The sequence below is a fragment of the Cololabis saira genome, chromosome 12 (genome assembly GCF_033807715.1).
Source record: "Cololabis saira isolate AMF1-May2022 chromosome 12, fColSai1.1, whole genome shotgun sequence".
Classification (NCBI taxonomy): domain Eukaryota; kingdom Metazoa; phylum Chordata; class Actinopteri; order Beloniformes; family Belonidae; genus Cololabis; species Cololabis saira.
This window is the reverse complement of record NC_084598.1, coordinates 23,096,636-23,111,179: the sequence shown is the minus strand read 5'-3', so window position 1 is coordinate 23,111,179 and position 14,544 is coordinate 23,096,636. Positions and strand designations below refer to the sequence as shown.

At 38.9% G+C, this 14,544-nt stretch overlaps 1 protein-coding gene across 1 annotated transcript in view; it reads left to right on the top strand.

Annotated features, from left to right (window-relative positions):
• Window positions 1–14,544, top strand: part of cacna2d3a (calcium channel, voltage-dependent, alpha 2/delta subunit 3a) — a 185,340-nt gene that overhangs the window by 101,519 nt on the left and 69,277 nt on the right. The window contains exons 7-11 of the mRNA XM_061736038.1: window positions 4,451–4,582; window positions 7,875–8,086; window positions 9,400–9,474; window positions 13,366–13,455; window positions 14,059–14,172. Coding sequence (XP_061592022.1) covers window positions 4,451–4,582; window positions 7,875–8,086; window positions 9,400–9,474; window positions 13,366–13,455; window positions 14,059–14,172 — 623 coding nt within the window. The remainder of the gene's footprint in view (window positions 1–4,450; window positions 4,583–7,874; window positions 8,087–9,399; window positions 9,475–13,365; window positions 13,456–14,058; window positions 14,173–14,544) is intronic.

The window sequence follows — 14,544 nt, the reverse complement described above, 5'->3', positions numbered from 1 at the left end:
GTCATGGTGTGAGTACATAGTCTTATAGTTTGAGAATGGCTGCAATTTTACATATACAGTACACGTGTATATTCTGTATACATATCCATCCATCCATTTTCTTTTCAGACAGGGTGGGGCGTCTCCGGCCCGACATAGCGCGTGGAAGGATCACGTTATTCCGGCCAGATCCTCCCCACCCCATCTGACGCCCCGGTCGGCCAGAGGGGGCATGTGTAGCCCAGGACTGTGTTTTTGTTTTTGTGAGGGTAGCTCACAGTAGCTACCAAGGGAACACGGGGAGAACATGCAAACTCCACACAGAAAGGCCCCGTTAGATACTTAGGCCCAGTTTACATGTGGCAAAAACGGTGGTGTTTTCATGCGTTTTGGCCGTTCGTTACACGTTACACGAAAACGAAGCTCAAACTCACCAAAAACGATAATTTCTGAAAACTCCGGCCAAAGTGGAGATTTGCAAAAACTCTGTCTTCACGTTTGCTTGTAAACCGAGGGAAACAGACATTTAGGCTTCAGAACGTCACATTATGCGACAGAAACGTCACCAGGGTCATGTGTGCGACCTGTGTTTACAATTTGTCATTTGTTGACGTTTTTTTCCAGGATTCCGATTGGCTAGCATGACTTTATGCTTCTCCTTACACTGCTGCCTGTAGGTTTGGCTGCTCATAGCACGCCTTAACAGCGTATTTATACGGGTATGTGTAAATTATGGTATTTTTCAAAACGTAGAGGGGGAAATATCCGTTTTTGTAAATACCCGGCTATGTGTAAACGTGGCCTTAATCACGCTATTGAAGTATCGATTTGTCATATCCTTATATCGATTTATTAGGAAAAACATATACCACATTTTTGTGTGTGTAACAATGCACCTTATTTTAGATATTCTGTGTTCAGTGACACATTTAGTTACCAATTTCAGTGTTTGTGTTCTTTATTTTGCACTTTATTTTCTTCATATTTTTCACCTCAGTTTGTTCAGCGAATGCCAAGTAGCACTTATGCAATATGTTTGCAAAGGCTTTTTCTTTTAACTTGATCTACAAAGCACCTATGCAATGCAGGTACAGTAAGTAAAATGGAGCAGTTGTTTAAAAACAACAGTTTGTCCTCTGATCAGTATCCTCCAGTGTACATGTACAGCAACTCGTGTTTTGACTAAGTTAACAAAGTAAAATACTTTAATGTAGCACAATGTTACGGGTAATTGTATCGTGATACATGTTTTGGGATACGTATCGTACCATCAGGTTCTTGCCAATACACACCCGTAGTAGGAAATCATGAATGTACGAGCTGAGAAAAGAAAATCAGTGCTTGATCTAATCTACAATATATGGTCAGTGTAGGGCTTGAAATTCTGTTTTTTTCTTTCTCTCATTTTTGTTCTTGTTAAGTACATTGCTTTGCAGACACGTTTTTAAATAAAGTAAGAGTCATGTCCTAGCCAGTCACTATTATCTGTACCTGCAGTTTCTGCCGCTGAAGCGCTGCCTGCAGCCTTTGCAATTCATAAATTGTTTGGCGTCAACATTGATGAATTTGAGTTTCGGTCCATGATAGCGGACAGCTTTGTGGCTCCATAGAGATTGATTGCATGAGGGATACGCCACTTCCAGCATCCGTCTTCTAACCGAACATTGCAACCAAAACACAGCCCATGTAATTGTTTTTTTATGAGGCAGCATGACAGCAACATGTACCATGGACGCAGTGAAGCGAAACGCCCACTCGCAGCAGGTCGATACACTATAAAGTCTATTCACTGAATTGTTCACATCCACGTGTACGTATAGCCATGTGCTCTTTGCTTTCAGCCCCGTCCTCATGCCTTCTTGCTCCTCCTATTAAATTATCCTTTCATTTCATTAGATAAAGCCTAATAACTCATATAATGTGAATAACCTGACTTAAAATTTCAAAGATTGCTCACTCTAATGAAGTGAATTGCCTGAACACGTACACGTTCCAATCTCGGTTTTTAATCTGAGCGCTTATGCATGTATGAAGGTGTATGCAAAAATGACAGCTACCTTGTATCAGTTTGAAGTAAGTAGTGTATTAGTTGAAATGAATATAAATTACAGTTTATGGGGAAAGTAGAACCCACACTTCCGTCATCATTATGATGAATTCAGATTGTAATAGACACTCAGACTGCAGCAGAAGTGACTGTATTGTTGTGTAAATGGAGCCTGGATCAAATCCATCCTCTTCTCCACTCTACTCCATGGAGGAGGATGAGTGTTTAATATCTAGAGGGGGGCTTTAGTGTGCTAGCTTCCAGAAGAATAATTCAGTCATGACTTATTGGCATGACCGTTGACGGCAGAACAATGTTGCCACCATAGAAGGTGGTGGGGAATCTGTTATCTACTTTTCTTTGTCTGTGACCATTAGGTACTTGTCTGTGTGTCTGTCCCAGTAATTTTCTGTCCGTCGCTCTGTGTGCCTTCATGGCAGTCTTTTTTTTCCTCTGTAAAGGGTATTGTGTATCTGTCTTGCTGTGTGATTTTGTGTCTGTCTGTTCATCCTTTTCGGCTTCAATCCTGCCTTCCCCGCTTCTAAACCAAGTAGGAAGCAGCTGGAAGCTCGGAGCTTATATATATATATATATATATATATATATATATATATATATATATATATATATATTAGGGCTGGGCGATATATCGAGATTTTAATATATATCGATATATTTTCAAACACGATATGGTACGAGACAATATCGTTTATATCGATTTAAAAAAAATGATTTTGATATAGCTTATTTTGTGACAAATTGACTTGAATGTTTTATTTGAGATTTGCACAAATGTTTTGTTATTTGCACAACTGTCAACCTCAGTGGAAAAGTCTGCCTGTTACTGTCTACATTGTATTAATTGCACAGTGTATTTTAATTTAATTGTTATGCAGGAAAGGGATATTTGTTTTATTTTATTCAAGAAGCATTTTTATTCTATATATGCAGGCAGTTTATTTTTATTTCATTTGTTTTATACATTTTGATATTGTGCAGACCTCTGTTAACAAAGGTACCTGTGTGACATTTGGCACGAGGCTTTGTATTAAAACTGACTGTTTTTTTAAGGGTTTGCCTCAGAAAAAAATGAAGCTAACAGAGATGCTATGCTATAATGCTTTGGGGGAAACCCCAATTAAGGCACAGAAAAAATATCGAGATATATATCGAGTATCGCCATTTAGCTAGAAAATATCGAGATATGACTTTTGGTCCATATCGCCCAGCCCTAATATATATATCACATCAGTTTGGATGGAATTACTGTATAAGTAAACACTGATTCACATACACTGTGCATACATATTGAACAGATAAACATAGACATTTTTACAGATACACACAAGTCTGATGTAGTAGAACCTCATAAATTTGCACTGCCCTTCGAGGCCAGATAGCCATCATGACAGAAAAAAATGAACAAATTCTCAGGCAGATCATTTCATCCATAAAATGATACACCATTAAACCCACATCATTCTTTTTTATTGTCTTTGTGGAAATGACAGTGGAGGATTCATTCAATATTCCTCCTTGTTGCATTTTTGCATGCATGGAGTTTGCATACTTGAGTGGGTTTTCTTCCTTCCACAGTCCAAAGGCATGGATGTTGATTGATTGTTGGATGTTAGGCTGATTGGTGACTCTAAATTGTCCATAGGAGTGACTGTGAGTGTATGTGGTTGTTTGTCTGCATGTGGCCCTGTGATGGACTAAAACTCTGCCCTGTGTGTCCCAATGCCCCTCCCACAGATCCCCGTGACCTTAAATAGTAATAAGCAGGTATAGAAAGTGGGTGGATGAATGTTGAATAGTTTTACGTTTTAACTGGTATCTGTTGGGGCATATACTGCCCAGAAAGCCACAGTGCATTGTCTGGAGACAAGCCCAGTGCCCTGAGCTGCAGACACAGAAGCATGCAGCAATTTATTGAACAATAAATAAAATCGCTTGAAAGATTTGGGCTGTCACTCTGTATTTTAGCACTGCACTGATGTACTTAATGTAAATTCAAAAAAATGCTCTTAAAAATATATGTGTATTAATTGCTATTATTTATTGTAAAAAATTGAGATTTGTGTCTTAACTCAGTTATCACTATCTTAATCTTGTGGTTATTGTCATGTCTCCGTGGAGATCAATAGCAAAGTCTTTCCCAGTCGTAATTTTTGTTATCTATCAGGATTTTTCTTCCCTTTCATCTTTTCAATCTTTTTTAGTGCATGTTCTCAGTGTCTTTCTGTAATGAATAGGTTGTGATATGGATCGGTGGACCTGCAGTGTGTGATTTCGTACTGTATGTCTGAATGAGCAGAGGACAGCAGCCCCAGCCTCCCACACTTTAAAACGAATGCTAATCTTTTTTTTCTTCTCTCTTCTCTTCTCCCGTCTCTGCTTGTTTTTTCTTATGTTATTCTTTAGACTCTGCAATAGTCAACGGGGTGTACTGGTCTGAGGCCCTGAACAAAGTGTTTGTAGATAACTTTGAGAGAGACCCATCACTCATATGGCAATACTTTGGCAGCGCCAAAGGCTTTTTCAGGCAGTACCCAGGTAAGTGTGTGTGTGATGTAAGGGTTTATGTGGGGTGATTAGTGGCCTTTGCAGTGAAGTTGCTGTGGTGTTAAAGCTGAATCTGTGGCAATGACAGCCTGTGACTAAAGACAAACGTGCTATTTAGGCCTCATACACTGTTGGTGTTTTGTCCCGGATGATGGCAACAGCACTGCCTGACAAAATCAAGAAATTGATTTAATTTTACTTGGTTCTAAATCTCAGGTACCTCTAAACAAGCAGACAACATTACCTTAATAGTTTCAGAATAGAGGCTGAGAATCACAAGGATTTCCCTTCTGATTGGCAGAATTGGCTTAAATATTTTTTTGATTACAGTATTTTTGCGACCATTAGGTGCATATAAACGTCTTATTTTTTTTTTTTAACGTACCGCGCGCCCAATGACGCAATGCTCCCATTGTATTATTGTAAGGCGGACGTAATTGAGGCCACCATGAGACGTTAAAGGGGGAAGGGGGGCGCGTGAATTGCCCGTGATTGCCGGCGGCGGGTTCCGTGGCGGGACACCTGGAGCGGACAGGGCGACGGCCTCGCTACCGAGAAGGAGACGCGTCTCCCAGGGGAGCTGCGCCGCAGAGGCGGGCCCGAAGGCCAGAGGAACCAACCCGCTTGGCTGCCGCTCGGTCGGTGGGCTCCATCGTTTACTGTTGATGGATTGTAGATGCGTTGGCTGACGTGTCTGCTGGGCTGGACTGTTGTTCGGGCTTTCGCAAAAGCCGGCATTTCCGAGGGGCCGCACAGCACGGAAAGTGACTCTGACAGCGAGGAAAGTGGGACTGGCACAACGGATTTAGCGCAGCTGTTTAATGCAGAAACGGAGGATGAAGATTTTGATGGGTTTGAATAATGTAATAACTCAAATAAAGTACAATCAAATTAAGTTTTGCTCCCGCTCAATTTTTAAATACGCACGCTTGTATGCTTGTGTTTGTTGTTGTAAGGCGGCGCGGTGTGTGTGTTGTTGTAAGGCGGCACACCATATGTGTGTGTAGACGGCGCCTTTTCGTTCGGTGCGCCATATGTGTGTTTTTAAATACAGAAATGATGCACAAAACTGAGGGTGCGCCTTTCCACACGGCGCGCCGTATGGTCGCGAAAATACAGTTGAATTCCTGGATGTTGGCCAAAGGGCTGAATTCATGGTTCAACTTCATCTCCTGTTGGTAGGATTAAAGTTCACCATAACAGACTGCTGTGAGATGGTTTCCAAGAGTGCCATATTTGACATCAATGCAGATCTAATGAAAAATAAAATAGTTAAAAAAAATGCGGGGGGACAAGGCGATTGGTGAATTCAGTCTCATTTACCCAGTTGGTATTTTAAAGGTTGTCTGTTATATGTAAAAGGTTATCCCTAATGATATTGTTCAGAACAGTTCAAGCTGCACTGGTAGCCTGTTATGAGTTTCTGTAGCTCTTGACTTGTTTTTCTAGTTGCTCTGGTTGCAAATCATCTGTTTTTTGTTTACAAAAAAAAAAATACTGTAAATAGACGTCTCTCTGGAGGAGAAAGGAAAGGGGAAGACCGAACGTTTTGAATCAAAATTGGCCCAATCAGCCTTTCTTAATTCACAGCACTTGCAGTGGCATTTACAGTATGTGTCATTTATACTGTTGAAACTGTGGCGCTTCGATTTAGCTAAAGATAAACATGGCTTTGTGCTGAAAAATTGTTTAATGTACAATGAATAAAACCATCAAGTTTTCCAAAAAAGTCGCACTCATATCTATTTAATGTATTTGAATTGTATTACTTAAAAGCTTAAAAAAGTGAAACAAAGAAGAGTCGTCCCATTAGAGAATTAAGACGGCAATATTTGAATTAAGTGTAGGTTAAAACTTATCTATAATATGATGGTTGCATCAGCATAAATAGCAGCAGTGATTAGATGAGCAGTGATACTGAAATACACGGTTCCCTATGCAGTTGGAATAATTGTGCTTTCAGGAACATTCCTCCTTTTTATTTTTAGTTGTATTTACAATTATTGAGAGGATAAAAACAATGTTTTATTCCAACTTTACGGGTAACAGTATATAATTGCACTCAGCAGGGGAAGAGAACACTCACGATATTCATTTTCTCATTGGTTTCCACCTTGTTTTTCCCCTGAAACCTAGGATGTGACCACAGAAATGATGCTATGAACAGCTTATGACCTGGCCAGTAAAAAAAGTTTAGTCAAATTTTGTTTTTGTTTCCACTTTAATCTCTATGTTATCTATTATACGCATGTTTTCAACTTATCAATACACCGTCAATGCTTTATTCTCAGCATTTCCTGTCAATAACCTCAACACCTTACATCTTTCCATCAAGGCTCGAGCCAGAATCAGACTCAGCGGACAGCTCAGTAATAGATGTGGGAAGTGTGGAAAAATGCAGAATGATTCAGAAACCATCTGTAGTCAAGACATAAAAAAAAAAACTATTCATGTTGCCTGACTACTTTTTTCTCAGTAGCTGCAAACAATCTAGGCTGCATTGGCATGGTAATGAGTGAAATTCATCGCTTTTTTGTGTGAGATACAGTGACTGGATTTTTTTTTCTCTACAGAGCTCTTGAGATAGAGCTTAGAAGTGTTAGCTGCAGCAACTATTGTGACTGTACTCACAATGTTTGCACTAAAGCACACGCATGCATTTGTGAACACAATGGAGACAATTTTACTCGCTGCTTAAGGTTCAGACTCATGAGATTGTAGCGGTGGAAAAGCACCAACTTTCAACTTTAGTCTTTCTGCAAATTCGTCAGTGTACTGGCACTTGCTCATGAAACAGTCCTCCGTGTTGTCTTGACTTGGAAAAAAAAGAGAAGTGCTCTGTTAAGGGGCCCTGTAAGACAAACTGCATGCAACAAAATCACTTTTGTTTGGAGACATCTTGGAAATAATTCTTATCAAGAAGTGCGAGCAGATCCACTGGGATGGAAAACATACTCAATACTTGCTGCACAGTCACGAATGTGGGCCTGTAGTGTATGGAGAGTGTAACTACGCAAGGAAATATCACTATGTATGACATCACAGAGAGTTGATGTTGCAATATCTATTTGCTTTTAGAAGTCTGTTCAAAAGGTACTTGGAGCTATCTCTGTCAGGCAGAGGATTTCCTTTTTTTTTTTCAAAGAGAAGGATGGTTATTTTAGGGACAGTCTTAATCAGTAACAGGAAATGAGTGGTTTAAACTTTGATAGGTTTAAAGAGTAAATCTACTTGCCAGTTTTTTTTTATTCCACCATTGCAGCTGATTGTGATGTTCTTTAAGGAATCAAATGGAAACCAGATGAGCATGGAGTCATAGCCTTCGACTGTCGCAACCGGAAATGGTACATCCAGGCTGCCACTTCTCCAAAAAATGTGGTGATCCTGGTTGACGTCAGTGGCAGCATGAAAGGCCTGAGACTGACTATTGCAAGACAAACCGTTTCCTCCATTCTGGACACTCTTGGAGATGATGACTTCTTTAATATCATTGCTGTAAGTCCACACAGATGTGAGGGTACTGAGAGGGTACAAAAAATACTAAAGCCTTGTGTTTTCAAACTGGGAATCCCTCACACACACCTACACACACGCCTAGACAAATGCTCATATCTTTCATCTCCTTTTTTTACACTGAGATAAATGCTGGAACAAATCAGTGTTCTTTCCTGTCATGCTCACAAGCAATTAACAATCATCTGAATGTAGATTTGAAATGCAAAACAGACCGTTTTTGTTGTGTTCTGCCTCAAGCATCTAAACTGTTATGTTTGAGGATGATGCAACGCTGCACGTGTGTACTGAAGATGCATGGGTTTGATTGTGTTCATGTACTGAATGGAAAATGAGAAAAATTATGTTAGTAATATCCAGGTCTAGAAAAGGGTTGGGATGAAATATATGAAAAAAAATGTCTTTTTTTTTTGTAAAATATGTTTTGAGAACAGCAGTATTTTTCAATTTGATTTCGATGTTTTTATTAGCTACGCAGCAAGATATCTATGCAGTCAGTTGTCAAATATGATAATAGTAATTTAATACAGAAGAATATATTTGTAGTGTAAAATATGTAAAGTATAAATTGTAGAATGACTACAGTCTTACACATCTGGATTTCTTATGCGGTGATGCATCTGCACATAGATGGTCTCTTCTGGTCTTTTTCTCCACTAAACTGAATTCTTGTTATTATTTAATGTCGTAACATTATTATTTGAAGAACATTCTTTTGAAATACAGAAAAAAACAAAGATTTGACAATCAGGGCCGAAACATATTGTTTTCTACATTTTGAAAGAATGTGTCATTGTGACATATCTCTTTGTTGTTTTTCCCTTTATTTATGCATTCATTATTATATTACAAAGACTCTTTTGCATACATCCATCACGGCAGACAGTGATTATTTAGTCAGAAGTAAATGTACAGAACTGAAAGAAAACAGTTTTTTATATATATATATATATATATATATGTATACACACACATACATATACACAGTCACACAAAGACTTCACATAGACAAAGGCAGGACAGAATTACTTATTGTGGAAGAACATATTTCCATTGTTTTTCTTGGACTTTGAAGTCAAACTCATACTGATGCATTAAATGGCGAGTATTATCACAGAAAGGCAGGTACCGAATACATAATTTGCAGTGCACACATACTGTAGGCCTGTGCTTTTATCAAGTTGACTGAAGCTTATCAGATCATCAAAATGTCAGTTTTTGAACCTAATTTTCCACATAGAGCCAATTTAAAGTATTTATAGTAATCACTTTTCACTTCTTATTAAATTCTCTAGTACAATGAGGAATTGCATTATGTGGAAGCGTGCCTGAACGGGACCCTGGTCCAAGCAGACGTTACCAACAAAGATGTAAGTATTTTTTTCCTTGTGTCATCTTGGTGTCTTTTCTTACAGTCTGATTGAAATCACTGCTACATTTTTGGTGTCGGATGCATGGTTGGAAGCAGAAAATAAAAAAATCACTTTTTTTTTAAATCCATCAACAAACTAAAATCCTTCTGAAAAGTCTCATTGACATGAAAATATATCAATGAATTACTGAAACAAGCTGAAGTGTGTTTGCTTCTTTGATTGTTTTCATTTGGTGGTGTACACTTATTGGAGCGGTACTTCAAGATTCATTAGTAAGTCCCCGGTATTACTCGAGTCTACTTTCCTTTTTTCATCTCTCAGTATCCAGCGATCATAATTAAGACTATTTCCAGGTGCTCACTAAAAATTCAATTTCTTCCCAACTAGTGCATCTCTTTAAAATTCCATTAGAAATAAATGGCTTACCTCCATTAGCCAAGGCCAAACCTGAGGATGCAAATGCATGAACCACTTTGTCTGCACCACCTGCAATTCCCTCTGTGCTCTTTAGGTATTAAGTTAGTTGCTGTTTACTTCTCAGTGAGTGTACACTTATGCATATGGAGTAGGATTGTGTGCTTAATGTAGTTTGAGTCAGCCAGCAAAGAGGAGAAGACAGTCTGCACCAGCAGATAAGGCTAATGTCTTTTACTTTAACTGTGGGCAGGATGTGGCTTTCACACCAGAGGCTCAAACTGATCTGTCTTACCAAAATGTGCTATTTCAGAGGCGCACTTCAGCTGGGTCAGAAATGTTATCAAGTTTTCAAGCCACACATATCCGTCTGACTGTATTAACGAGTAGTTAATAGCACCCCACTAAGAAGACATACTTTAAATGGCACAGTGAGTCAGAATTGTGTGACTTTTTGTGACGTTACAGGAAGGTGATTAGCCCCTTTCTACTCTGTTTGCTTATTGAAGGTCTGAGGTTGGAACATTACTCATAGATGTTTCTTTACAAGTTTAACAGTGTTAAGCCACTTCACTGTGAAGTTTTTACCACTTTTTAATATTAGCATTTGTTTTTACATCGTTGAAAAGAAACTGCTTTCGAGAATATCAAGCAATGAAGTATTTCAGGCAGGGGTGCACCCTGGACAGGTCGCCAGTCCATTGCTGGGCCACATATATGGACAAACAATCCACACTCACACACACACACTGCAAAATTACCCGGAGAAAACCCACTTTAGTTAATTTTTTAGTTATTTTTTTAGCACAGTAAAGTAACTAACTCTGTATTGTAGTAGCATCCTGAAGTAGTCCTTTGCACACCTTGATCCATCAGCGACTGCTGAACCACAGCTCATGATGGAGTGCCATCTGAAAGATTGAAGATTATAGTGTCTATTTAAGACTTGTTCACTTGCCCTTTATGAACTAAAAAAATCTTCCGATTCCTTCACTTACTGATTTCTATTATGCACCATACTGGAAGACATATACATCTAATTTTTTTCTCTTTTAAACATTGTTTTAGACATGTTTTCTCACATTTGTTGACAAAGTGAAGATCATCGAAGACTCGTCTTTCCTGGATATTGCTTTTGCACCAAAATAATCATTATAATAAATTTCCCTGCCAACCTTTTGTTCAATTGGGTCCCCACATAGAGGAAATAAATATTGTAACAATGTTATGAGCATATGTAGTGGCTGTTAGATTAGAGAGTTATTGGCTCCTTCATCCAACTATTTCAGTTATATTTCCAAAAGTATCACACACCCCATTAAGTCCATAATTGCAAAGTCTGTACAGCAGTCTATTTGGCTTTAAAATTAACTTTCAACCAAATGCCAAAATACATATAAGTTTTACTGACATGATATGAAACTATTAGACAACATACAGTATGTGATCCCTGTTCATGTCTGTTGATTTTGTGTAGATGCAACGCTGCTCACATCTCTATATAATACCTGCTAGTTTTGTTCAGTAATGCTTATTTTATGCAGTTAGAGGTGTAAATTCCTCCGTATTACCATGCTTAATGTGCAATAAAATCAAAACAAAAGGCTGCATTTTAAGATGGTTGCTGCTCTGAAAAGGTTAGTGTACAAAGCACATCTTAGAGCGTTTCGGTGCAGTAGAAAAGGTTGGGAACATTCAGCATCGCACTCGTGTGAACACTTAGACTCACAAACGCATACCATTGCACACATATTTTCAATCTGCCACTTAAGTACACTGCTGTGCCACGAACTGAACATAGCCTGCTGAGTTTTGAAAAAAAAAAATCACTTTGATCTTTACTCACAAGCACTCACAGAGGCAGTAGTGGTTTGCTGTGCTCCGGGGTACTGTCTTTTGGAGAAGCCGATTAACCTTTTATCCACATCCGTGGAAAGGTTGTGTCTTTTTGCCATATGGGGGTTGATGTAAGGAATGCTGGAGGTTGTTTTTGTGTACACGTGTACTGATATCGTACACAAGTGCATACGTGTGGATGTTAGCTCCCCACTGAACCGCTCTGATGAGGCTTTATGCCGCCTAAGGTGCCCCGCTGTGTGCTGAGACCTGAGCCGACTGAGGCAGAGGCAAATGGAAGGATGACGTCAGGTGTTGCCAAATTGAGTTGTGGGGCTGTCGTGACACATTGGGATTGCTGTTTGTGTCAGAAGTTTGAGAAATGTTCTGCTGTAGGTGGGTGAATAGCGGTCAAAGGATCTTGTATGTTTTGCATAATGATAGGAAAAGCTGATTGTCGTCATGTGCAATTGACCCATCTTGTGTGAGCAGAAATCAAACCTGGAGAAAACTGGCCGATCTGTTATGCACTATATGTGGTTGAGGACATGAAGTGGATTTCCATTACATTTTTTCGCAAAACCAAAGCGAAACCCTGCAATTGTGACAGAGGTACCATTGGACAGTGTTTTTCTCTGCATGAGCATAACTCCCCTAGTTCTCTCTCTGTATTGACATGACTCCCTGCATCTCGTCCTGCAAGACTTCTCTTTAAAACAAAGGAAAACAACATCTTGCCTTGAAGAAGATGGACAAAAACAGATTTAGTTTTGGAGAAATTGTTGCGACTGCCGCTACCACTGTTGCAAAAATAGTCATCAGAAGACGAAGGTAGCAGATGATCATCCATGTAACTATTCAAATGCAAAGCCCTTATGTGATGCAGTAATGTAACTACAAAACAGCTGGTACCTAGATTTTGGCTACTTCAGATTGACGAACTACATAACATCCAGTGCTGCAGGAGAAGTGCAAACGGCAAAGAGCTTTTCCGTTACACTTTTACGAAGAACCAAAGTAAAAAAAGGTTTTTGTGATATTTGGCTGTTCTTCTTTTTTTAAATATAGGCCTTTCCATTACAGGTTTTTCTTTGCAATATTTAGGTTTTGCGCAGGTAGAGGTAATGAAAACACGACTAATAGGGTACCTGTTTATGTATTATTGCATGACGAGCTGGAGACCAGCCTTTCTTAATATCAGAATTATTATCCATAAACAGACAACATGAAGTTGTTTCTTGTGCACTTAGTGGAAAGAAATGTTATTGGTTGTTGATCATAAATGGTATTGGAATGACCAAGGCATCAAGAGGAAACCCAAAGCATTAGACACGCCTGCAAATGTTGCTGAAACGCTTCTTTGTGTGTAATGTGTATACCGTCATGGTTGCTGACAAAACTGATCATGGACCACCAGATTTCTGATGCAGCTTTTGTGACACAATCACAGGTCTGAACAGACGAGGGCAAACACGCATGTGCACATAAGTTGACAGATTCTCAGGGAAAATAGCAATATGATTATTATAAGGTTGTTCTTTCAGTCAGTATGTGCCATTTAGTCCCTGAAATGTATTTGTTCTGTTGGCATGTCACCGTTATTGCAATGTTGTCATACCAAACTTTATTTTACTCTAGCATTTCCGGGAGCACCTTGACAAGCTGTTTGCTCAAGGCATTGGCATGTTGGACCTAGCTCTTACCGAGGCCTTCAATCTTCTCGGTGATGTAAGTAACACAGCGATGAACGATCATCCACACTCCTACGCACATACTCTTTTATCCTCAAAATGAATTATGTCTGTAATTGATGCAATCCCGTAACCATGCAAAACCAAGTAAACAAGGCACTTGATGACTCAGGTTGTTGGTCTGACATCTACTCATTATGAGCAGGCAATTCATCAAATACACACTCTGGTATACACTCCACCTACACACACACATGTTTTATAACTTACTAGTTGTACATATTTTAAATGTAATCTATTGTAATCTATTGAAATGTATCTATTAACACAAGATCTACAATTACAAAAGCATTGGCATGTTACATGATGATTCTTCTGAGTAATCATGCATTGGTGAAGTATTTTAACTATAGATGTCCAATTGACTTGTACTTAAAGTGGCATGTTAGTATTATTTTTTTTTTCTTTTTCTTGTGTTAATGGTTATTTAAAGATACATTGCAAGTGTTCTAGTTGGATGGATCTAACTGTAATTGTCTGTAAAGGAAAAACCAACAGGATTGTAAACTGTATTGTACATTTGTTTTTGTCTAAGTATTATAACTCTGTCTATGATTTTTTTTTTTCTCCTTGTCTCCAGTTCAACAAGACTGGGAGGGGAAGCGAGTGTAGCCAGGCCATTATGCTGGTGACAGATGGGGCCGTCGATACGTACGATGCCATTTTTGCCAAGTATAACTGGCCCGACAGGAAGGTAGCGTATTAAACACTTATCTTGTATTATTTTCTGCACATTATGTTCCAGTACAGTCAGGTCAGCTAACCATAGCTCCAAATGAGTTTGTAACTTCATGAACCTGGAGAAGTGGAGGACGAGAGAAGGGATACAATTTTAAAGTAAATATCTTTGAAAAGGATCCATTACAATTTCATTCCAGCAATTAATCCACAGGGGAAAAAACATATTTTTTAAAGGGATGGGGCACTGATTACTAATTGTATAAAAAGAGGGCAAGGATAACTGAAAAATATGTGTCTAATGGGGATTCGCAAGTTCTTTTGTTACGTTTCAGTGAATGCATGTGCCAAGTAATATTACTTGACAGAGCTTCTGGAGAAGGGTTTT